The sequence below is a fragment of the Columba livia genome, chromosome 3 (assembly GCF_036013475.1).
Source record: "Columba livia isolate bColLiv1 breed racing homer chromosome 3, bColLiv1.pat.W.v2, whole genome shotgun sequence".
Classification (NCBI taxonomy): Eukaryota; Metazoa; Chordata; class Aves; order Columbiformes; family Columbidae; genus Columba; species Columba livia.
In genome coordinates this window covers 91,539,638-91,566,060 of record NC_088604.1, presented here as the reverse complement: position 1 = coordinate 91,566,060, position 26,423 = coordinate 91,539,638, and the positions used below count along the sequence as shown (strand labels likewise).

The following is a 26,423-nucleotide window of genomic DNA, read 5'->3' as shown; positions in this document are numbered from 1 at the left end:
AAATATATGACTTTGTTACTATGCTGGTTTTGGCTGGAATAGAGCTAGTTTTCTTCATTGTGGTTAATGTGGGGCTATATTTTGAATCTGTGCTGACAGCAGTGCTGATAACACCAGGCTGTTGTAGTTACTGCTGAGCAGAGCTTACACAGAGTCAGGGCCTTTTCTGGTCTTCACATCAACCCAGCAGTGAGTAGGCAGGGAGTGCACAAAAAGCTGGGAGAGGGCACAGCTGGGACAGCTGACCCCAGCTGGCCAGAGGGATGTTCCAGACCATACGACTTCATGCTCAGCAGTGAACTGGGGGGAAGATTGGGTGGGGGCAGCTGCTGGGGGTTGGGCTGGGCACCCTTCGTTTGGTGGTGAGCAATGGTTTTCATTTGCGTTGCTTGTCCGTCTTGAGGTTTACTTCTCTCTCTATTTTCCTTTTCATTACAATTTATTATTATTATTATTATTATTATTATTATTATTATTAATTTCAGCTGTTAAACTGTATTGATCTTAACCTCAGGAGTTTTCTCACTTTTCCCCTTCCTGCTGAGGGAAGAGTGAGTAGGTGGCTGTGTGATGCTTAGTTGGCTGGCTGGGGCTAAACCATGGCGGTTAACCAAGGCAGTATCCATAAACAAACCTCGTTACTTTCTCTGTCTCTCTTGCTTTTGTGTAGGTTTGTTGGGCTGTTTTGGCTGGGGGGGGGTATGTCTGTCTTGCTTTCAGTGATGTTTCCAGAATTAGTTCTGCCACAGTACAAGATGTTAAAGTATACCTGGTGAGAGATAAGATATATCTATATGGTCATATTTGATAATAAATAATAATGGGCTGTTTTGCTGAGACATCTGAATTTGGGTACCAGTAACTTGTATTTATTACCTACCAGAAATGAGGCAGATGCAACTCAGTTCCCAAGGCAGTTTATTTTTCATATACTGTGCTTCTAGTCTGAAATGGAGCAAGTTGTGGTATCTCTGTAAGAGCAGCTTTGGGAGAGGCTGGAGTATGGTATTTCCTCTCTGTTCCACTTGCTTCTGATTTTCACAGCAGCTTTGCAGTCAATCCTGAATATTTTCTTTGTATCTGTTAGTGAGGGGAACCTTCAAGTGCTGTTTATGGATCATCAATAACTTAGGTGAAAAGTCAGTAGCCTTTTTCCGTGTGAATGGGTCCTTGTTGTTGTGAAGAATTCGTTCATTTTATTGGCAGTACAAGCAAAACAGCCAGAGTGGAGATCGGAATGACACATGCTAAATATTTCCCAGCTCTTAGCGGTAGAGGCATCAATTGCGTGATTCCAAAGGGTTCTTGTCAATCTTACACACATAACGTTTGTTTTTCTCTCTTAATGCTAGTATTGAATCACACCAATTACATTATTACAGTACACTGTGTAAAACATGCTGCCGTTCTGTATAGATGGTTGCAGTGGATCTGGCAATTATGTCTATTATGAAAAGACACAAGTTGAACATTAGAATGCCCATGAATTAGGGGGCAGGCAGCAGGCACTCATTAAAGATTTTAATTGCTTTCTTTTTCTTCTTTGGACTAAAGCAGGGGGAGCCATGTTTCAAAGTGAGCAGTTAAAGGATACTTCGTAGCTAATTGCTGTGAGAATGGGCTGCTGTATGGAATATGCTCTATTGTAATTCATATGATTGCTTGACGTTTTATTAAGAAGCACATCTTTGTACTGTGGTAAAATTTAATTTTCTGCAGGGTAACTATGTGCGTAATCACTGCTGAAGTAATGGCTGTTTGGATTTGCTGTGGCTCTTTTCCTTTCTACATGTGATAAACATGCCATAAATAAGCTGTAATTATCAGCCATTGATGCACAGCAAATCCTTTATGTATAGGTGGCTTATCTAATTTGCAGGGAGGGCTGAAGGTGCTTGTTGTCGTGTGTGCTGCTCAGTCTGGGCAGACTGCAGGATGTGCCTTATCTCCCAAAGCAGGATCAATGTCAGGTCTGAGCCACCTGCACGCACAGCTGATTGTCTCATGCACCCCAAAATATGCAGGTGTGATACATCTCTGGGTTGCTCCATTACCCAGGGCATTGACTGTGTATTTTTGCTCTCTATAATGCAAGTTTATGCTAAATTCAGATGGTAAACTCCTGTTGGTAGCATTAGTGACTTTCTCCATCCCACACAGCAGCCTTGAACAGAGGTTCTCCTATTTTAATGGTGTGCCTCACCATGTCCCTCTACCCCGCTTGTGTGCTGCGGGGCAGGGCCGTGTGACAACGGGAACGGCTTACGGGGAAGAGTCATGCTGGAGTGTCAAATGTGTTTGTAGCTGTGTTTCACCGCTGCTTCTAGTGGAGGAGGAAGTAATGCACTAGGACAAATTGGGGATTGCTGTTTATGTGGTTGATGTACTGTTTGGAGATCAGTGTTCTACAAATAATCCTTTTTCCATTTACGTTCAAGAAAATGAGTTGTCTGAAACAACAGAAACACAGGTATTGAAAAAAATGTTGCTGTAAATGGCTTAGAATTTATGCGTTCCCAAATGGAAAATGAAATCTTTCTCTCCCTCTGTGTATGTTTCAGTAAGTAAAATTCCCCATCCAACACAATCAGTTATGCTGTGTTGCAGTAACTCTACAACTGGTTTGCACTTGTACTTAACCAGGGACTGTCAAATTTTCTCACTGCTAAACTGAAGCTTACAAAAACATAAACAAAAATGAAGTAAAAAAAATTGGCTATTGGTGATCTGGGTCACAGTGTCCTTGGTCTGTGGGTTGTAAGAAATAGTGTTTCACGTTCCCTTCTCCGCCCTCCTATATGTAACACTGCAGTAATAAATGATACCTTGAGTCTTGGGATGATGATTTACATTATTGTGTTAAGAATACTCATGTTCTTGCTACCGTTCAGTCAGCTTGTTATGAAGTTTGCACCTTTTTTTTTCCTTGGGTTTGTTTTTTTTGGTGTTTTTTTGGGGGGTTTTGTTTTGGGTTTTTTTTGAGCATCTGGAAGTGGGTTCAGTATTTAAAGTTGTTGGGATAGAAGGGACAGAGATTTTGCTAAGTGGCAACTTTTATGCGTGCAAGTATAGAGAGTGATCGATTGCGGGGAGCTTCTGTGGCAGGGACGTCAAACTCATTTTCACTGGGGGCCACATCAGCCTCACGGTTACCTTCAAGAGGCCAAATGTAGTTTTAGGACCGTATGAATGTAACTACTCCTACATTTATATGGTCCTAAAACTACATTTGGCCCTTTGAAGGCAACTGTGAGGCTGATGTGGCCCCTGGTGACAATGAGTTTGACACCCCTGTTCTGTGGCTTTGAGATTTGAAAGCTTGAACAAAATAAGCAGGTTTATGACCTTCTTGGAAAGAAGTCATACATATGCTTTTTTTTTTTTAACTGCTGTCTGCTTAGGTGAAGTGTGATATGTACAATATGTTCAGTGTGACTGTGATTTTAGAATGTTGCATCCTTGTAATATGTCTCATATTCCTGCTTATTGCAGGATTTGGGCATGATCTTCCCTCTAGCACCAGTGTCTGTTAGCAGACATTAATGGCACTCACCAGTTCTGAGTGGTTTTCTGTCTGTGCTTTAAAATTGTAGCTTGATGGATACCCAAAAAAGCATCAGGCTGTAGCTGACTAATGGGAGGCTGATAATGAGATTACAGAGCATAGGGGTGCTATCTCAGTAGCTATTTTCTACAAAAAACTGTCATAACAATGCAACCTGTGCAGGAAAAAAATGCTAATGCTATTGCATATACATAGGAGGATTGACTTGGCAATAAGTATCATTCTGTATATGATTTAACTCTCTAAAGTAGCAGTCTCAGAATTGTTGTGTATACGCCTTTAACTCATTTTTCTGTTTTAAAGTAGCAGTCTTGGGTTAGATCCAAACAGAGCACAAACATCTATTATTTTTTTATTCTTATTTGCTTAGTTCTGCTAATAAAAACAGATGAGCTGTGTTTGTGTACTCTGGTTGCAGGATTTTCTCTTCGAAGTTGGTTCCATTCTCTCATGCAACCTATTGTTCTGAACTATATATATATATATTTTTTAAATCACAAATTACGTCTTTTGCAGTAACATGAAAAAAGCTCTTGTTGCTACAGGAGTTGGTGTTAAGTTTATTTGTGCAAACACTAGACCAAGTCTGACCTGTCAGTTTGCCTTTAACTGCAGTCACCATTTAGCTCCTGGTTGTGATGGTGTTAGTTGTCAGTAATTGTGTTTGCCGTCTGGGCTGGAGGCTGTGATGAGGAGTGCTTGGAACTGGGGCGTTACACGGATAATATCATGATGAAACAGCTGCAGCTTAATCATAATGAAATATGCGTGGGCTGTAAGGGCTGCATATTCTGGAAATTTTTATTACACTTAATTCCCATGTTTAACCTTTTTAGGAGAAAAAAAATCTCCCTGCAATTAGAAAGAAATAGATGTAAGATTTTAGTAGTAACTATTATAAAATAAATCTCAGGGAGGGAACGTTTTATTTGTCTTTGCCCCAGGTGAAACTGCTGGCAGTTGTCTAATTTTCCTGATCTTTTAGCTGTCTAGACCTGCATGTCTGATGTTGCAGCCTTTCAGCTGAGGAGCCCAGGGCAGCGTATCTGTGCCGTCAGTCAGTGCCAGCGCTCGGCGGCATCCAGCGCTGCCTCGCCCTCAGGTCAGGCAGTCTGGGTGATGTCCGCTGTTTTTGGAAATCAGAGGGGCTTTGCAGTTTACTCTGGAATCGAAATTTCCCCTCTTTGTGCTCAGAAAAGAGAGAGGCTGGGATCTTGAGGTAAATCTGAGTCTGTGGCATGTGGTATTTTGGGACATCTTCTCAAATTGCTAGACTGATCATTTTCTGTCAAAAGTAATGTCTCTTTTTGGTCCAGGCTGAGCAATGCATGGATAGATTATGCAAAATTAACACTTACAAGGTATATATAATGTTTTAAAAATTGTTTGGTATTGTATTCCCTAGACCTGTAATTGCATTAAATTGATGACAAGCAAATCTGATTGCTAAGGCAACGTGCTCAAATTAAAAAATAAAAAGTGAGTAGCAGGAAAGAAAAACAAAAACCCGTGTTATTGGGAAGAAATGAAGTGCAGGCACAGAAGATAAAATACTGACCATGGAAGCAGTTATCACAGTTGCAGGCAACTGGAGTAATAAGGAACGTGGTTTAAGGATGGCCTTGAATTTCTAATTATTGGGGAAATGGGATCTGGTAGGTCTGTTTCCCTAATGCTGTGATTCTGTGAAACAAATCCAGATGAGGTATTCCTAGCAGTTCCGTTCTGTATGTAAAGCTCTCTTCTTGAGTTTGCTTTGTGTGGATAAAAAGTATCTGTATGGAAACACTTTTTTACGTTGGGATGAGTTAAAAAGGATATCTCAAGATGATTTTAAACAAAATGCCATGGATGACGGGTGGGACTTCCTATGTAGGGGTCAGTTTTGTCTTGTTCTTTTGGGGTCTGATGCTTCATTTGTGTCTGTGTCCAGGCCAACCGGGATGCAGTGATCAGCCGAGCCCCAGACCAGCAGGATGACCGAGCTGTCAGCCTCCAGGATGCTTCTGCAGTCTACGACCTCCTCAGTATCACGCTGGGCAGGAGAGGGCAGTATGTCATGCTTGCTGAGGTACCTTCTGGCTTCTACTGAAACTTCCACTCCAAATGAGCAAGCAAAGCCGGTCTTTGCTGTGGCTCATGGGGAAGGTGAAAATAAAACATGCTAGTTAGCAATTAGCAGATACGGCTACAGACCTATGGCAGCACAGGCCAGAAGTGCATACTGAACATAATTTGTATGTAGACATTTGAACAAAGTGGCCCTCATTTGAAGTGATGGTGTGTTCTAGCAAGTTTCATTAACTAAGAGGAAAATGTTGTTGTTAAAGCAAACAAACAAAAAACAAAACAAAACAACCCTTCCTCCCTCACCCCCCCAAAAAAATACCACCAAAAAAACCCAAAACAAAACACGCTTCCCTCAAAAAAAAAACAACACCAAAACCACAAACCCCAAAAAACTGGCCCCTGGACTACAACAGCACAAGATTGTCTCCCCTGATTTGATTACTGAGCAAAGCAATAGTCTTGACAAAAGACATCAAGCAAAACAAACAAACAAAAGAAGTCTGACGTTTCTCCCAACATTTATTTCTCAGTGCTTGGAGAGAGCCATGAAGTTTGCGTTTGATGAATTTCACCTCTGGTATCAGCTCGCCCTGTCCATGGTGGCCTGTGGAAAGGTAAGGTTCAAACCAAAGGACTTAGGGCACATTTTCTTCTGGCAGAGTCTACCTAGCTTGCTTGTTTGAAGAGGTGCAATCATGGATTTTGTGGGATGTGCTGGTTCTGGCTGAGGTAGAGTTACTGTGCAACTACCTGAAAGGAGGTTGTAGCAAGGAGGGTGTCGATCTCTTAAGTAGCGAGTGATGAGAAGAAATAGCCTCAAGTTGCAGCAGGGGAGGTTTGGACTGAATATTAGGAAAAGCTTCTGAATCGAAAGGCTTGTCAGGCAATGGAACAGGCTGCCCAGGGAAGCAGCTGAATCACCATCGCTGGTGGTGTTTAAAATATGTGTAGATGAAGTTCTTGGGGACATGGTTTAGAGATGGACTTGACAGTGCTAGGTTTGTAGTTGGACTCGATGATCTTTTCCAACCAAAATGATTCTGTGATTCTACAATTCGTAGTAGCTACTACAGGGTTATATTTTTAATCTGTGCTAACAACAGAGTTGATAATACAAGGCTGTTTTAGTTACTGCTGAGCAGAACTTACACAGCGTCAAGGCCTTTTCTGCTCCTCCCACCAACCCACCCATGAGAAGGCTGGGGGTGCACAAGAAGTAGGGAAGGGACACAGCCAGGACAGCTGACCAAAGGGATATTCCACAGCACATGATGTCGTGCTGGGTATGTAAAGCCAGGGGAAGAAGAAGAAAGTGGGGTACATTCAGAGTGATGGCTTTAGTCTTCCCAAGTAACTGTTATGCATTATGGAGTCCAGCTTGCCTGGAGATGTCTGAACAGCTGCCTGTCCATGGAAAGCAGTGAATTAATCCCTTGTTTTGCTTTGTTTGTGTGCACGGCTTTTGCTTTGCTCATTAAACTGTCTGTATCTCAACCCGTGAGTTTTCTTTACTTTTATCCTTCTGATTTGCTCCCCCATCCCACTGTGGGGGTGGCAGTTGCATGGTGCTTAGTTGCTGGTGGCGGTAGGTGCCATCAGACAGCTACATGGAAGGACAGTGCTCATGTTTTAGACTCTGCACTTTGTGATCACGTATGTGCATTTGGTGTCGAGTACTGTTCTTTCCATGTAGTGTTTGCTTCTCGTTATCAAGGAGAAAATAGATTTTATGCATAGCTGTGGATTGAAATAAAGCATTATACAGATGTCTGTTCTCTTTAGGTTCAACATTAGCATAAAGATACTGATATCTAAAACTGTCATCAACGCACTCTGTCTTTGGGCAGTTGACTTAACCTTTCTTTAAGCTGTGGTTTCTCCATCTGATCAAGGAAATGTTAATGCTTTTTTGTAGAGAGCTTGCAAGGATTGATATTTTTGAAGTGCTTGGTGCAAAAGATACTGTAGAAAAAGAAATGATGTATGGATGTTTGCATGGGCATGTGTTTTAGCATAAGTTGTTTTTTTTAAATAGTGTAGTATTTGTCAAAATTACCAGTTAACCACTGAGATGGCTGAATTCTGGTTGCAAAAGATAGACAGAAGCAGCAGGAGCTTTTCTTTATTAGCCTTGGAGGTTGGAGGTGAATACACAGTGGCCTGCTTTTGCAAAGCTGTTGTCATCTTGTGATTTATAAGTGTAGCAAAGCTTGGAAGATGTCTGAAGGGATTCCTTCACTTCTCTGAGCACAGACAAAGCCTTATTTTGGAAGACCAACTATTGTTATGCATTATACTGCGAGAAAATGGGTGACCAACAAGAGAAGGCCTTAATAAAGAACATGGAGGATGGCTAAGGGTTTACTAAGCAGGAATGTGGAAGGACTGAAAGAATTTTGTCTTGTTTTTTTACCTTAAAGGGGAGAAAAAAGTCCAAGAGTGAAACAAGTCTTCAAGACCTCCTAGAAGAAGGGTTTAATCTTGTCTGTGTCAGGTGGGACAAGATGTGATGGCTTTCAGTTGCAGCAACACAAATTCATGTTTCCTATTAAGAGGCCAAAAAGTGATTGTGGTGGTACCCTGCAAAAAGGTTGCCTGTGGAGCTTGTGCGGAGCCTGTGGCGCTGGGATCTGTGGACCACCCCAGGCAAATAGCGGTCAGCAGTGACCCCGGTGTGAGGCACCAGGCATGTACTCGGTGGGACCTTGCAAACTCTGACTCCGTTCTGGGACTCCACACTTATCTCATAAATCGGTTAGATCTGTTATAATCAAAAGACACCAAAACTTTGAGAAAGCATGTTAGATCAGCAAGGAGCTGAAGGGAGATGTTCATTGAGAAAGAGGCTCACAGATTCCTATATGAGTTACATACAAGCATTTAAAAATCCAATTCCAAGTATGAAAATGATGGCTAGACTCGAGCATCTCTCTGGAAACCTGAAGCTGCTCATGGATCACTTGAACAATGAGCTTGGTACCATACTGCTAACACCTTGCACTGGCATGTCAGGTTGGGGTTTTACAAGTCAGGTCCAGCTCCCCTTGGCATTCAGCTGGAGTTAACATGTTGCTGCCCTCTGTGCATTTGCAAATCCTCTGGATACCTGATCTCTTCATACTGAGGACAACAATGGCTAGATAAGCTGTGACGGAAAGGCACAGTGTCTTCCCATGAACATTCTCAGGACTTGTCTGGCAGCTTTATTTGCTTTAGAGGTTGTGTGACCTGTTTCTCAACAGCAGGCAATGCTGGAGCTCTAGTAATCTGCCAGAGAGCAAATCTAGATTTTTAGCTGCTGATGGCTAAGAGAGGCGCTGTATCCAGAGAGGTAATTGTGGTTCAATCCTAGGATAGTATGGAGACAAGAAATAGGACTTGATCTTTAGCTTCTAACAATTTGCATGAGAACTCAGTCTTTCTCTGTATATGTTAGCAAACCTCTTCAGCTTCCCTAGAAGTTACTGAATATTTGGTACTTAAGAGGGGAAAAAAAGAACAACACAAGTAACTGTACCTCTGTAACTGTCCTATCTTTTCAGATTTTTAAGTATGTCATGAATTTTTGCCTGTACTTTAAATATTTACAAGGTAAAATGGCCTGATCTTGCCTACTGATGTAAAAGCTCTAAATGTTCTGAGCCCTATATGGGGCAGAGGGAATTCCCTTACCCAACAGTCCCATCTGTGCGGTATTTCACTTCTAATCCCAAAGTATTCCCTGAGGATTCCTGTTGTATGCTCTGCAATGCGTCATCTTGCTAATGGGAGATGTGGCCTACATTTTTATACTGCTTCACAGCTTGATAGCAGGACAGAGTTCATTTAAAAGCAAGTGCTCCAGTGTAGCAGAAAGAACTGATGAGAAAACAGTGTGGTCTGTCTAGACTGCAAAATGCAGAGTACACTTGAGCTTTTATAGGTGGAAGATCTGTTTTCACCTCTCTGTCACAGCCAATTCCTGATCTTATTTCTTGGTAATGAAATCTCACATCCTGTAGCATTACTTGTTCTGCAGTTCAGCAAATCATGCTCATAAATCCTGAGTATGACAGGAACAGTTTTATCAACCTGTAAATGCTGGAAAGTTTGGTCTCTGTTTTCAAATGCGTTTTTAGGATTTGCAAACTCTGACCTTCTTAAAAGCTCTGTAAAATCCGATCTTGCTCTCTATTCTATACTGCATTTGACTAGTGTTACTTCTATTTTGTATATTTGTCTTCAAGTTAAGTTAATCAAGTTGAACTTCAAACTGTTTTCTTGCCCTGGCAGCCAAAAAAATTGCCAAATGGGAACTGTCATTTTTCACAAGTGATCAGTCTGAATGTCAAAGCAGCCACCTAGGCTCATCACTGTATGTATGCTTGAGCTTACACCTTATTTTAAAAAGCAAGTGTCTTAACAAAAATAGGCACTTCAGTAAGTTCTTACAGAGCAAGGGAGGCCTTAGTGCTTCATAAAACAGTGAATGAAAAAGCTCAGAGAAACATAACCTTCCTGTCTTTCTATCCACTTAACCAGTGGAAATAATGGAGCAATAGCAATTTCACTTTCCAATGCTTTTCAACAACTTGCATAATGAATAAGGTGTTTCTTAACCCATTTTTGGGGATGTATGTATGCTGAGCTATATATTTCCTGAGCAAGAGGAGTGTGTTTATTTAAATGATTAAAATCCACCATGAAATTTGAAAGACTTCTGTAGGCAATTTTGGATTAAATGCTGGAAAGCCTAGACAATGGCAAAGACATGCCTGCTGGAGAAGGACAGTGGGGAGGGATGTCCTGTGTCACCAAGCACAGTTCTGGATAGGCAAGAGGTTTAAATCATTCTAATGCAGCACCCTTGTTCTTCTGGACTGGTGCTGGAAAACTGAGTGCTGAACTCTTCACAGCCACTTTAGGTTGCCTCTGCTGGTTATAACCTTCGCATTGTGAAGATACGACAGCCAGAGGCTGAGTGGGCATCGCAGCTCCCTGGCTTTGCTGCTGTGGATAGACAGGCTGGAGTCTGAGTGGTGAGTGGTGTGATAGCCGGGTGCCATCTGGCAGAGTCCTCGGGCGGCGAGATGAGCCACTGTCCTGCTGCCAGAGTAAAATGAGTGCAGTAGGCTGCATCTGCTTGTCTCAAGAGTGACCTGTATTCAGCGGAATGGGGGAAAGAAGGACTAAACTCTCGTAGAGGAGACTTTGTCTTCACAGTAGAGAAGAGAGACAGCTGTTGGGGCACTCTTCTCTGCTACTGCTTTTCAGCAAAACGTTTTCCACTGGTGGCTGTGGAGGTTGCCAGCACACAGCACCCTGGCAGACTAGGACAGCTCTACCAATTTATCTGAAGTTGGAGGAAAAATTGTCATAGCATCTAGGTGATGTATTATTAGCACACGGGGTGTGAAATAGGGTCCCTGTGTACTTGCAAGCATTTCCCTGGTCTCGGACCAGTTGGATCAGTTGTGTGTTCCTTTGTTCAGATTTCTGTCCCCTTCCACACCTAACAGCCTCACACAGGACCCAGCCTGGGTGTCCTGAAGTGTCACCATAGCCCTCTGGGAGTAGAAACTCAAAAGTGCATCTTGGGATTGCACTCTAGCTTAAATTGACAGTGCTTCAGAAAGTCTTCTAGATCTGCATTGGTGGTGTCTTTTTCTACCTGTCATACTGCTTAAGGGAAAGACAACTGATAAAATATATGCCCTGAACAATGTGAGGCAACATTGATGCCTCTCCTCTACCTGCCAGCCAAGGAGAAAGGATTTATATTTAATGACAATGATGTACCGTTTTCCTAAGGGTAGTGAGGGAGGGATTCTTGAAGGATAGCTGTTGAATTATTCTGTAAACACTTAGTCTACTTAGTCTAAAAGTGCTGGGTATCCTAATTGAGCCATTCTACTCACAGCAGCCTTACACTGATCTCTCATGTCTGCTGGATGTTTATTATTATTAGTGTACTCAGTGTGTAAAACCATTTTCATGCTCATGTTTAATGTTTCTGCCCCAAAAAACCCCACAACACAGCTTAGTGAATTAGAAGCTTTTAGGATAAATGTTTCTTGAGAGGAGGGGTGGGGAGTGATAGAGTCAAAGGCCAGCTGAGGGAAGTCTGGAGCATCTGCAATGAGAGGGTAATCTGCTCTTATCCCCCACCCCTTACACTCGTTTAGGGGATGGAGTGCAGCAGGATGTGCATAGAGGAAGAGCTCAGGAGTAATAGAAGAGGCTGTGGGGATCTGTGAGAGCCCAGTGGAGGTAGAAGCAGCTATCTGGAGGCAAGGGCTACGCTCAGCAGGCCTTGCGCTGGGATTGCTGGTGGTGGTTACATGTTCCTGGGGTCCCTGACACGCAGCTGTCCAGCCCCTCTCCTCTAAGGGCTGACAGAGCACCATCAGCCCACTGCTTGCCTTTAGGACAGCAGTTGTGTGACTTCTTTAGAAACAAGTGCATTGTTGCTGAGCCTCCCCCAGCCCTTGGGATCCCATACTGAGGATGTTGTAAGGACAATGGTCAGCATTACCATATAGACAAGATAGGCTGGCAGTAGGAGAATTTAAGCACCAAGTACCTTGCAAGTACCTTGCAAAACCAGGCAGATAAAGCTGCTTTCAACTACAGAAAATCCTCCTCTCTGCTCTTATCCCTTACATTTGTTCATCTTGACGGCAAAGAGGAATAAAGAGTCACACTTGCCTACCTGAATGGTTTTCTTAATAACACAGCGCTTCAGGAGGTGTCTGGTAGTTACACAACGGGAGATAATCGCATCCTCCATGGCATGTGTCATTCAGCTGTTCTGCTGGGGGAGCAGGCTCCAGCTCTTCCCGGGGCCAATCCTGCAGCGTCACTGTGCTCCCCTTGGCCGCTGCGCAGCTGGAGGTGCTGCAGCCCTGCCCAGGCCTTCTGCTGGCGGCCTTTGGAGGGTTTTGAAACCAGTCTTACACAGATGGGAACGCTGATTTTTGGAGGCCTTTGCAAGTTGCTGTTGCATGCTGGTTGTAGCCAAATAATGACAAGCTAACGCCTGAGCTGCTCATATCTGTGTTGCACCCGAAAAAAAAAAAAAAAGGAATACTTCCCCTTATTTAAACAGTGCAGCAAAAGCAGATGTCTCTAACAGCTTCAAGGAGCTCTGAGGTTTGACTCAGCCATGCCTCTACTGCCAACATGCAGCTTTCCAGAAGGTTAGAGGTTATAAATATATTTGATACATAATTCTGTAGCAACAGCAGACAAATTTTATGATTTCGGCTGTTCCTTCTGTTGGTTTCCTTGCAAAAGCAATGTTGCTAGGCAACTGGCATTAAAAAAAGTACATTTCTCTTTGCATTGCAGGCAGGAACCTTGGGAGCAGCAGAGGCCTCAGATGGCTCCTTAAATAGCATTGCTGGGGAATGAGATTTAAAATATTGAACATTCATTGCTTAAAGATCCTGTTACAAAGGTCAGCTATCTAGGGGATATTCAATAGTTTCGTTTCTTTTGGTGCAAAAGAAAGACTAGAAGGGGGTGTGCCTGTGTGCTGTACATAGTACAGAAAATGGAAATTTCCAAAGTTGCCTGACTGAGCAGAATAGCTAGGTGGGCTATATAATTGCCTTAAGGCTTAAGTCTCTTTTCTTGACAGAAAGTGTGAAGTGGGGCATTTGTCACATTAGCAAAAACAAATTTATGCTTCTAGATCTTAGAATTCACTTTTAAAAGTGAATATAACTGCTTAACTCCAGCGATCTGATTTGCTAAACACAGGGTAAAAGAGAAGGCTGAGAATTGGTCCCTCTGTTGAGAGAAGTAAATGTCTTAAGGGAATAATGTTCATGCTGAGGGATTCGCAGAAATCAAGAAATTCAGTGGAAAGCTGACACTAAATCAGCTAATTCCAGAGTTCTCAATTGCTGGCTCACTCTACGACATCTTCATGTGTTGGTTCAAGGTCTTGTATAGCTAGGTGGCTGTGAATCCCAGGACACAGGGAATACTAATTCTTGCATAACGATGAAAGATCTCCCGCACTTCCCACAATCCCTTCAAGAGAGTGCAGTTTTTTAAGTCAGACAGGATGATGCTGGAAATAAAGCAGTATTAGTCGTGGAGATTCTTCTGTGTACTAAGCTGCCAGGTGAGTTGGGAATGAAGCTGTCTAGCAAAACCACCACCTTGAGGAACGTTTTTCCCTCTGGCTGAAAAGTATTACCATAGAAGCAAAAAAGTAGAAAGGTTTTTGGAACGTTTGCAAGAGAAGAGCAACTGTTTATGGTGTGTCATGTCTGCCTGGCATGATTTACTATCTGGAAATTCTTCTTCCTTTTATTTACATTTGTGTTTTCTTTATCTTCTGAATACGAAATGAATCTCTGACGTCCTTCTTTTGTCGCTTTGGTATGGTGGGAGAGGAGACAAGAGGAAAGAATGAAAATTGTTGCAGTCACCTAGGAAAAACAGCATTTGAACAGTTGTAATTGATGGCAAGATCTCTTGTGCCTTTTGGAAAAGTAAGAAAGAGAATTAACTGTAGGCTACTCTTAATTCTATACTGTTCATATGTAAGCATCTTTGAGGAGCATGCTTGCATGGTTCATTATATGAGTAGTAAATGGGGAATGGGGCTTGTGTTTTGTATTTGGATAGAAGTGTGTTTGGGTTTGTTTTGGTTTGGGTTTTTTGTTTTTTGTTTTTTTTTCTATTTTACTACCTTTATAGGAGTCAAAACCACAGGTGCTTTAATTACTTAAGGCAAGGTGTCTTCTCCATCCTTCTCCCTTGACCTAACTTCATTGTGACTTTTTGCTGCAGATTGAGAAGTGTCTCCCCATATTTGATGTGCTACGTAGAGCTTTTTCAGAAATCTGTATCAAAAGCTGCCATTTGTCAGTATTGCTTGCTACTTCCCAGAAACTGCCTTTTCTAATTTTCTTTTCATGAATTATTATGGAACATGTTTGTGATCTCTGCAGAAAAAAAATATTGTATGCAAGTAGACTAGATGAAGAAAAATATTGTTGGAGAAAACCAGCTTCCTATAGATACCAAATTTAAATATGGAACAGTAGTGCCACGTCCTTCACTGTCTCCATTGGATAAAACACAAAGTTGCTGGTATGTGAAGGATGGAGATGCCCAACTCAGGCAACTGAAGTTCTTAAGTCCCTTACATAGTTCATTTTTTAAATTATTTTTGTTATGGCTCAGCATTCCCATTAAAGCAGTGTTTTCACTCTGTAACCTGATTTGAGCTCTGCGCTTTATTTGCCATAACAAAGGGAGGAAGATCACGGATCATCTTAAACCTGATGAGGATCCCAAGGCTGTGAACTCCTAGTCCTACATTAGACCTCCCATATACGAAGTCGGAACTCCCATGAGGCAGCTGTTGGCAAGCTTGTTGTTTCTTTAAAACGTGTCTGTTTAACAGATTTGTGTGTGTTTGAGGAGACTTAAAAGCCTTTTCCCAGAGCGAGACACCAAATGAGATCCAGAGGCAAATCCCTAGTTTTCTGAAGTTCTTGGAAACTGGTTTGAGTGCAGTCGTTATAATCCAGCAATTAGCAAGCTAACCAGAAAACTTAAACCCTGGCTTGAATTTTCATGTGAGCTTCTCTAAAGCTCATAATTATGAGTAGGAAGTGTGCACTCACTTGGAGTTCAGGCTCTTCTCTTTTCAAAACATGCCTCACCAATAAATCTAATTATTTTTGCCTTGCAGTGAATCTCGCAAACAATGCACTTGGCTGCCTGGTCCACCCACGCTAACTGAAAGAATATGTACATTTTAATTATCAGATTATTTCAATGTTACACAACACTGTTTCATATTAAATCTTTTTACAAACAGATGACATCTGCATTCAATACTGAGTGGATGAGATTTGTTCCCGGCCTATCAATGTCTGTAATATCTTTAAAACACCTGGCTATTATATGTCATGCTAGTGTCCCCTAAGTAAGGTCACTGTGGGGATGGAATATTCTTTCTACTGTCATTCCTTGACTAACATTTTCATCATCTGTATATAATTCTGCAGAGTAAAGTTTTCAAGGTTAAATTATATAGATCTCTTGAATTTTTAAAATGCAGCTAGGGAAAAAAAGGTTTCATGCAGCCGTATTTCTAAAACCACTGCTGTGCCATATGTTTAATTGCAAATTCTATAAACTTCTTGAAATTGACATTTGTAAATGTTTTAGCAGCAGTGTGGAAACTGCGGCTTTCGGTCTGTAGAGGAATGTTCAGAAGCTCCCGGGTGCATGTGATGAAGTGACTCTACATGTAAGGTGTTTGGGTGTAGGTACGGGGCGGGATTTTCTGCTTTGTGGTATTCAGTAGTCACTGTTTTGCAGTTCCTTCAGGACAGGCATGAGAAGCGCTCTGCGGCTTGAGGTCAGCGGAGGCCGCAGGGTTGGCTTGTGTCCTGAGGACCAGCATTGCTCAATGGCCCGGCTGCAGGCAGGCAGGAAGGGGGGAGAGTTCAAGAGAACTAGAAAGGAGCTGGATTGTTTCACGTCTGTTGTGTATAGACCCTGGAAGGCCCTACAGATGTGGCCCAAATTAGGACAGGCCTCTCACTGCTGTGGTTTGTGCTGGTGCTGGCTGTGCCAGCCCATGGGGGAGCAGTCACCAGCTGCCAGGTGCCCCAGCTTTCCCTGCAGCTGCACTGCTGATGGGGATCTGAGAAACCACCATCAGGTTCTATTTGTTTCTGAAAGCGCTGGCACCAGACAGCGTACAGTCTTTTACATACATGGCCTTTTCAGTTCACTTTTGCATGGCGAGATGACAAGGTTTGGGAGGAGGCTCAGCACCACATCGGCCAGCGTGGTGCATGTTGTCCTGCTCTGCTCTTTGGGTTTCTCTTGTTTGGAAACACCTGTGGGGCTGGAACATAGGCAGGAGGGCAGGAAGATGATGCACCAGGCTGTGACCCGTATGGGGTTATACTTGCATTACCAACAGGTCCAGCAGGGCTGCTGGAAATACCAGCTGCCTGCAGTGCAGGTAGCATTCTGTGAGAGGAATAAGATGCCATTAAAACCTGAGACACTACTTGTTCTGAACAAATAGGTGTCAGGGAGGTTCATTCTGAGCGATGCTAGTCACCTTGTGACAGCAGAGCTCAGTGATGTGTTTCTTCCTGTACCTCAGGTTTGAATTACCCAAGTCTTTGTTTCTGAGAGGAGTGAGGCAATGGTTTAAGCTCAAGGACAAATTTTATTGATTCCCATCTTTGTTCTGAGACAGGCTTCCTTCTGGCTTGGCACAAATTGTGCCTTTGGAGTTGTTAAATAGCAAATATTTCTTTATTGATGATACTCGATGCTCTAGGCGGGTGGGAGCAGCCTGGAGAGCGTAGGGCACGCTACTGCTCCTCTTCAGACCATGCATAAGGTACCCAAGGCTTTTAAGCAGGGAGGTTTGCGCTCTGCTGCTGTGGAGGTAGTGTCTTTGGTTGCAAAACCCATCTTTGCATTAGCATGGGCAGGGCTGCTGTACATCTGTTTTTCCCTTTTCCCAGGCTCCCTTCCAAGCATGTTCGTATCCAGACTTTGTATCTCCAAGCAAGAAGTGGCCCTTCAGTTCTGTGGGGAAAGGAGGTGTCAGGCGCATCTCGCTTCGGTGCAGAGCGAGGGAGGGGGAGCGCTGATGGCCCCCGGGAGCGGGAGGCTGCGGTGTGGGGTGCGGAGCTCTGTGCTGCTCAGAACTCTGCTGGGAAGAGACCCTGGGGGTCAGGAGTAGGTGGCCAGGACCTGATGCAATAGCTGTTTGACTCTACAACATAATGTCGCTGCTCTCCTGTAATATGGAAAGGCCCTGTCTATTTAATGTGCTTCTGAGAGGGAGCAGTGAGTGAGAGAGGCCTGTGTGTGACTTGGGACTGCGTGAAGAGTTTGGGAGGAATGGAGCACGTAAAGAAATTCTGAGAGAAGAAAACTTCCCCTTGAGCTTAAAGATGAGAGAGTTTGGGGGAAATAGGGATCTGTAGTGTGGAGGGCTGGACGCATGAAAGAAACTGTGTTCCAGATGGGGTGGGCTAGGAGACTGGCAGGACAACTTCTGTTACCTCCTCATCAGCTGAGCAGATCTTCTCACCAGCACCTCAGATCAGAGCTTTCCTCATTCATCTTTAAACCTTCTAAAATGCCATGAACATATGCTATAAAAAGCAATGTTTGTAGAGCACATTGAATCAAAAGGGCTGTGTGACTACTAATCCTAATAAACCTAATTCCTTAATGGTAACCTAACACCAGGAAGACAGGAAGAGTTTTATGGGCTTGCTTTCTAACACGTGCTACTCAGACCACCTGCTGAAAGTGTATTGCTCTGCAGTTGCCTGCTCCACACTTCGCATGGTGGGATCTCAGTTATATTATTGTATGTTCTGGAACTGGAGAAGACAAAAAACAATCTACAGAGCAGAGTACTTCAGCTGCACAAACCTCTCTCTGAGTAAAGTTGGCCTGAAATGTTAATGTACTGGAGGATAAGCTCTGTACGATCTTTTCTGGCTTACTGGAAGACGGTTGTGTGCAAGCTATAGCGGAATTCTTGTGAATTGGGAAGGCAGAGTTAAAATAACCAGTGTGTTAATGCCTGAGGAAGACTGTTTCTTATGAAGTGCCCAGCCAGGGCCAGTTCCTTGGCACAGTTCTTTTAAGTGTGGAAGGAGTGTATGTATGTTGGTGTGCACACGTGTGTCTGTGCATGTGGAAGGTGGGAATAAAGTTGCTGACTTGTTGGTGACATGTGACTTCTTACTTCTTGGCACTTTTTTGTACATTTCACTGAAATATATTGCTTAGGCTCTGTAACAGTGTTGTCTAATCAGCCTTTTTTTTATTTCTTCCTCCTCCAGTCAGCGTATGCTGTGTCAGTGCTCAAAGAGTGTGCTAAACTGCGACCTACGGATCCCACCGTTCCTCTGCTGGCTGCCAAGGTCTGCATTGGGTCACTGCATTGGGTAAGCAAGCTGATGCTATTCCTGTTATGCAGTGGATCGAGTGCAGTGCTGCAGAGACAGTGCCACAGCGTAACTGCAGTGGGGAGAAAGGGAATCTCTGTATCCCTGTTCAAAATCATACACACACACATGCTTTAAAAAAATTAAAAAAAAAAGAAAATGCCAGCAAGATATTTTGCAGTGAGTCACTGAAATGTGTTTTGCTGGCGCATTAGACAAAGGTGGTGGGGAGAAAGCCGTACCAGCCATTCTGGGGACTGCTTTTTAAACACAGTGTGAAGTTGAATTGGCTACTCTTGTATCCTCTGGAAGACAGAAGTTAATTATAAGTGGACTGTTAGACAGTTCAGGTCTACTGGACAACTTAGTCCTTTGTTCTTAGAGTTGCTGTGTCAGTGTTTTCTGTTCTGGATGTGTGAATGTATGCCCCAGAATCAGAGTGGGAGTGGAAGTCTGTGCCTGTGAAATTCTGATTATCCCAAGGAGGAAAAACATCTGTCAGTCGTTTGCTGCATGGTTTAATTAATTGAATGGCAGCCTGCTGTTTTCACCTATTCTCACCACGAGGTGTCCCTGCAGTCAGTGAAGGATTATAATTGCTAATATAAGAAAAACAAAGATGCAAAGGAGCATGAAAGAAAACACTAGAAGAATTTGCCCAGATTTTGGTTAAAAATTGTAGAGGCTAGATTTACTGTTGTTGTGTCCCACTCCCTTCTGCCTCCCCATTCTCTACATCCCTATCTGGTGAAAGTTGGTATTCAGCTGGATTTAATTGAGCTGTATCAGTTCACACCACAGTCAGCAAGGAGATCTGGTTATGTATGTTTTTGAATGAACTACATTGTTCAAACTATCATGGTTAAACTCATATGTGAATCAGCAGAAACTGAGAAGTATCTTGTTCTAGGAAAAATCTTTCGGGTCTGAGAGGATCCTTGCTGAACTACCTAACCTACCTCTCCTCTATACAGAGAAATTTAACTCTCTTATACCCCTTAGCTCAGTATCTAAATTTTGAAGGCTGAAAGTCATTAGGTGATACAAAATAACACTCACAGTGAATGTTATTTTTTAACAAGGTAAATAAGGTTTTTTCTGATTCTCAGTTGTAATGCCTGGCTTTCATATTGTTTTAATAACTGTGTTGAATTCTCCTATTAGTATCTCTGATGAGATTTTCAAAGCAAGGTCAGTTTGTCATTAGCCTAAAATATCAGCACATACATTGATAATGTTAATTCTGTAGGCACTGAAGCTAGAGGAACCTCATGGGGTAAATTCTTACGTTCACTTGGAGCCATAGTGGGGGAGTACAAGACCCTGGCAGCTTCCTCTGGCAATTCTGCTGTCTCAGTGATTACCAGGAGGCAAAAAAAACCAAACCCAGCAGAACTTTCTCTGAGATCAGGCTAGTATTTGACTAGGAGCCTGAATTGTCGTATAGGAGCCAAACTTGGGATCTCCATATTACAAGTATATGTTTTACTTTTCTGCCTTCCTGCTCTGTGAACATGGATCCAACAAGGGGAAGGCACTGGAGCCGTGAAGCCAATGAAGGAAAAGATGCTCTGTTGGACCTGGTGCTTACAAGCAAGGAAGAACTGGTTGGGAATGTGAAGGTTGGGGGCAGCCTTGGCTGCAGTGGCTATGAGGTGGTAAAGCTCAGGATCCTGAGAGAAGGCAGCAAGGCAAATAGCAGAATGGGCCATTCAGATGTGCTTTGACTGACTTTGACCACTTTTAAACACAAATAGTGACTTCAAGAATGCTGAGGGCTTGTGATACTTGCTAAACATGGGATCTCTAGCATGTTTGCCTTTGGACAAAATTGAAATACAGTGAATGCATTTTGTGGGACTCCATGCTAAAAGCAAGAACCATGGGGTGTTCTTACATATAACAGGAGCAATGTCGTTTTAACAGAGGCGTTTTACCACACACTGGGTCATTCATGTGTGTGGAGGTGAGAGGACAAGACTTCTGTACTGTGAGGAAAGAAATGGCGTAGCATCGCTTTTGTTTCATGTGCTACCCTTGTGTGTATGCAGCTATCACTATTGAGCACTAAATTTCAAATGGTGCCATTAAAGTATGCAGACTGTGATGGATGAGGAGTTGAATGTGAAAATATGAGCCCAAGCTGGAGATGCTGCTATGCCAGGAAATGGGCAGAGTCAGGATTTGTCATTCTCATCAGTACTTTCCTCGGCATCTCTTTGGATCTGCTTGCATGGCTAGAATATAAAGAATACCTGGTTACAGATACATTCGGAAAAGGTGAGACTGTAATTCAGTCACAACTCTGTCCTTGGGCAATCCAGTATCTCCAGACTTCTTGTAATGGCAGAGCTGATAAATCAACAGTCTAACCCTAAAAATAGGAGAAAGAAGGAGAAAATGAGCTGGTTTTGATAATTATAAATGAATAGGGTTTTTTTTCCCTCTATTTACTGTGTTTTCCTTGTATGAAACACTTTTCAGTGTTTTTCAGTCACACCCTGGCTCAGAACAGAGGTGCAGTGTGGAATGCAAACGTGAGTTCATAAAAGAGTAATTTTACTGCAGTTACCTAGAGTGCAACATTATGAACTAAAACCAAATTAAAAATATTATTCCCCCCCGCTTCCTCTCAGTGGCTGATGCTCCACTCTGATATTAAACTTGATGATGGTGTAGAAAAGTTTTAATTAAGGGCAGTCAGAGGGAAATTGGAGTGTCTTTTAAAAGAACTGAAATGATAGATTCCAATATCTCATAGTCGAAGAGATGCTTCTGATATTACTGTCAAACCCCTGTGCCTAATGAAGACCTTCCTGCTTAGTAGAGCTGTCTTTCTAAATGTCATCTGTACAGTAATTATTTGCATTTAAATTACATGGCAATCAAATCAGAATTGAATCATTTAAACTGGAAGTGAACAAACTGATCAATGCCAGTATAAATAGAAAGGAGGATAGATATGGAAACAGTCTAGCAGACAAATATTAACAGTTACAAATACTCAAATATATCTTGCTTTTCAGAACATATAAAATATGATTAATTTCGTAATTAGCAAATATATCTATGTACTTGTTTACTGGCTATGCAGGAAAAGGGTGAAATCAGATCACCATTTATCCAAATGAAACAGCTGATTTATGTGTCCTGCGTCTCTCTACTATGTGATTTTGGTGCAGTATTGTACTCAGTTTGTTTATGGTCCACAGACAAGCAGTACCTTAGTCTTATATCAGTTATCAGCAATAAAACCCCCACCAAAACATTTATGCAGCTGGATAATTACAGAATGTCATGAGGAACACAGAACAGTTTCTTTCCCGATTAATCTAGTGGTCATTTAACTCATTTGCTGGATTTGTACATGGTGTTTCAGCACACTTTGAGAATTTGGGGAAACAAAAAAGTAATTGAAATGTACAATAGTGATTTACAACATTGAGGATGCTTAGATTACATCTGTGAAATAATCTCTCGATGCAGAACAAATCAAAGTGAAAACATATGTACATTTATACCTTGCCATGCAAATCAATATGTAACAGAGCCTGAAGTAGAAAAGAACTAAATGCCCCCAGCTCGTGCTGTGACAATATGACCAGATTATCAGCTGATGTCAGCTGGCACTACTCCACTGGCACGTTACTGGCCCCATGCTGGCTTACATCAGTACATGATCTGCCTCATCAACCACTAGCTTTCAGGATCAGACCTGCAGTAAACAACTGAGTGATATAAGCAATGTTTTGGCTACCTTTTTTTCAAAATTACAGGTTTTCACAAATTAAAAATGCAGAGTGAACAGTAGATCAATACTTCGTTAATTCTGAAGCTTATGCCAGTTGTCTTGGAGGAGCAGAGAAGCTCTAAAACTAGTGTACCTATATAGACCGCACTTGTCTGGCCAGGATACAGTTGGACCTGTCCTTAATAAAGCTCATGAGATACAAAAATTTTCTGTGAATTTGGGATTTTTATACTGTATTTAGCCCATTAAACAAATGTTTTAAATGTCTTTGTATTGTGCTCAGAACTATTTTTGAGGCATCATACTGCTTAGCCTTCCAGTTTGCTGGGGTTTCAGCACAAAGGTTTGCTGAACTCAAACGTGAATGATTCTAGCAAGTGAACACAAAGCCCTTTTGTGTTTAGCCAGCTGTCTTCTAGCTTTCAAGAATGCACTATGAAGTTTTCGATGATTGAAGTTCAGAATATTGTTTTAAATTTTCACAGGAAAGCTGACACAGCTTACAGTGGAGTATGTCCATACGGAGGTTGTCCTGCCTGGGCCCACTGTAGATTCAGAGCTCCACTTAGTAAAAGGCTTGCAGCAATTTCCTCTTCCACTCAGCTGGCCCTGGCACGGCCTCAGCCACGTACTCACTTGCCTATTTTGGCAGGGATATTGAGTTGCAGCATGAGTTGTTGTTTTTCATATTGTAGTAGTGCAGTACTGTTAATTTCGCTACGAATCTAGGTTCTCCAGGATCCTGTTATGGCATATGGTGTGAAAATGCTAAAACCAGAACTTCTGTCTACAGGCAAGTGTTAAATACTGAATTTCTTCATTTTAGGAGCCTAATTTAAAGAGGTTTAGGGTTACTATGATGCTTTCTTGTGCCTTTTAGTCCATTGATTTCAGTGGACACATGTTGGAAACCTTGTAAATACACAGAGACAAATGAACTGTAGTCCTAGGATAAGCTTGAATCTTCCAGGACTCTGCTCTGACAGAGTGGGAAAACACGATGCATGTTCTTACTGTTTTCATTGCCCCACAGTTGAAACCACAGAAATAGTGATGTTGTGCTAAACTTGTTTAGCACCAAATTATGCCAGTATTATCAGCTAGGATGAGCTTTTGGGAGGGACTTTGCCCCATGGAAAAATCTGCAGCGCAAGCCAGTGGTGTGCCTCAGAAATTTCCCTTATTTCTTTTAACTCGCCCATCCTGGTGTGCAGAGTGACGTGCTCTGCTCCAGCACTTCCCTGAGAAGATGGAGATTGTGCCGTCAGGCAGGGAAAGGGAGAAGGGAGTCGGGTCAGGCCAGGCCATGCACAGAGTCACAAAAATTAAGACATACCATGAGGTCAGAACATCGTGGTGCATGGAGTGGGAAGATGGCAGGGTGTAGATTTAGAGCTGCATGCTTCTAAGGTAACAGCTTATTCATTGCTTTCACAGACCACTTAATCCGAGAGTGCTTCTCTCTCCTTCTGTCTGCTGTTGACCCTGTCACTGTAGATAACAAATGCTGTGCATGTGCTTGTACCCAGTCACTGAGGAGCCCTGGAGTCACGTGGAAATGCTTAGGCCTTACTGTTGTATGAATAATTTTGAAAGATCAAATCTAGTCCCGTTTTTGGAGTTACTCTTCCTGTTGAGTGGACACTCCACGGGACTGACATCGCTAGGGTGAGAGGCTACTGAGGAAGCAGTGTATGGTAAGGACCTCCTTTAGATTTCTTTGAGCTTTTAAAAGGCATACTTGCTCACATCACAGCTACTGTTATTGGGGCAATCCCAATTTTTAAACATAAAAAATGACCAAGAATTTTGTCTTCTATGCATCTTCCTTGTGAACTAATCTCTTTGCTACAGTGGAAGAAAGGCTTAAGTATTCCTCAGTGTTGGGGGCTGTGCTTACATGCAGAGTAAATTGGTGGGCTTAGCACTGGTGACACATGGAGAAAATGCTGACTAGACCAATGATAGAAACCACAGGATTTTTTTGTCCTGACATACGTAACATGATTCACTTTGTATGCTGTAAACAACTGTGGGACAAAACCTTTCCCTTATGCTATGCCTTATTGACCACTTTCTTTCTGTGCATTTTTACTCTTCTCATTCTCTTTTTCCAATATTTAATTTTTTCTCCTCTTTGAATTAGTTTCTATACCTACAAGTCATTATAACAAAAACATTAAGGGGTCAATCCAACTAGTTATTATAATGCATAATTTTGTGTAGATACCCATTCTGTAGGATTTGGGTCCCTTACGTGCTTGACTATCACTTGCTCTCACCGGTGTCCAAGCTCCCCTGCTTCACTAACCTTGTCTGCTGTCCTAAGTCCAATGTCACCTGCTGTTTCCTGCCTTCTCCCCTGTACGCTCTTTTTCAGCACTGTAAGGTGCCATTTCCACAGTGCTGTACATCATCAATTTGCTTGTCCTCATTTGTTCTAAATCATGCCAGTGAGAACTCCAGCTCCCACTTACAGTCCTGGAGGGTGTTGATTCAGTGGTGTAGGGCTTGAGCTTTTCTAAAAACAAGCTGGGTGGCAGTTGGAAACCAGCTGGGTGGCGATGGGCCAGGGGACAGCACCTGCTGTTCCCCACTCCCTTGTCAGTGTGCCCCCAGGCTTGGCTTGAGCACACACCGAAACCCACAGTCAAATAACAAGGTTGGCTGGAACAGCCACTCTCTGTTGCAGGGAACACAACCCTCAGGGTTACGCAGCTAACAACTGTTCCTTTTCCAACAAAGATGATGGAGGGGGTGGGGAATAAACAAACAAGAAAACCCAACATGAAACAACCCCACAATATCACAATCTTAACTGGTGGCAGCTCACAGTTTGTCAGCCTTTCTCTCTCCAGGTGCCAGGTCTGTACTTGTTTCTTGTGTGGCAGAGTGGTTGCTTAGGTGTTTCCAGGTGCCTTCTGACAGTTTATACAGCTTGAGTTCAAAATACAAAAAACTTCTTTTAGGTTGTTTTTCCCCCACACCTGCTTTCTGAGCTTGCTTCCATGCAGGTCTCAGAGGCAGGGAACTTCTCCCTGCAGCCTGTGGTGCTGCCCTTTTCTACACCAGCTATTCAGTGCAAGATGTGCAGAGGAATATAAGAACAGTAAGGGCCAAATTGGAGGTATATTTTATATGGCTTTGAGACTTTGGTTTTTGCTCGCTTCTGAGAGAATAACAAGTAGCAGTTCTAAGGAAACTGAATTCTACCTGTTCCCAGCACTCTTGGTGCCCAAAGAAATATCTTTTCCATGCTGTTGGGAGCTGTTGTTGGTGCTGCGAGGGACCAGGTAACAGCAGTAAACTGTGTATCTCCTAATCACAAAGTGATGCCGGGCCCTACGCGCTGTGAGTGAGGAGGTGTGGCATCCTGTGGCTCTGAGCTTTCTAGTCAAGGGCCTATAAGTTGCTGATCTGTGTTCCTTGCACTTCCAGTGCAGTGTTGTGTCACCTTAAGACTGGAGTCCTCCTCTGAAGCGAATGAGTCTTTGAGGTTCTCCTCATATTGAGGCTGGCCCCTGACTGTGCAGTAGGAGCAGGAATGGCCATCTTGATTCTCCTGACGAGGGTTCTGCCACTTAGCTCACTTCTGTGTACCTTGAGCTCACGACTTCTGGGAGTTGCACAGGGTGAGACCACACACCTGGCACCATGCGGGGAGAGGAGAAAGGGAAAGTGGCTCCTGCTGCTTCGGGCCATGTGGCAGCATGAGGAGTTGCAGTTGGGAATGGTTGTATCTGCTGGGACTAAAGAAGGGTTGGTGCCTCATTTGAGGGCCTTCTCCTCTTCCCGTTGTTGTAGCACAGAGTGGAGACATCTCGTATGCTTAAGGACCCCCACAGACACAGCTTTACTGGCAGATCACAGCTCAGGCTCCCCACAGGTTCTTTACTCAGGTGTATGGAGAGGGAGGTTTCATCCAGGCTGCAATCTGCTAAGGGCAGTTTGCATGGGAGAGTTGAAACATCACAGAGAGTGATGTGCATGAAAGATTTGGCTTTTCACCCATGCCCAGAATGACTGAAGAGTAGGAGAGTGGAAGAAGGAGGGGCAGATGGCAGCCACAGCGGGGCTGGAAGTGGCT

General features: G+C 43.0%; 1 protein-coding gene across 6 annotated transcripts in view; it reads left to right on the top strand.

The window, feature by feature from the left end:
* The window catches only part of TTC7A (tetratricopeptide repeat domain 7A), a 176,053-nt gene that overhangs the window by 38,811 nt on the left and 110,819 nt on the right, over positions 1–26,423 (top strand). For all 6 annotated transcript variants that reach the window (XM_065059764.1, XM_065059765.1, XM_065059763.1 and 3 more), the window contains 3 exons: positions 5,499–5,636; positions 6,166–6,249; positions 18,481–18,585. In XM_065059764.1, the coding sequence (XP_064915836.1) occupies positions 5,499–5,636; positions 6,166–6,249; positions 18,481–18,585 (327 nt within the window). The remainder of the gene's footprint in view (positions 1–5,498; positions 5,637–6,165; positions 6,250–18,480; positions 18,586–26,423) is intronic.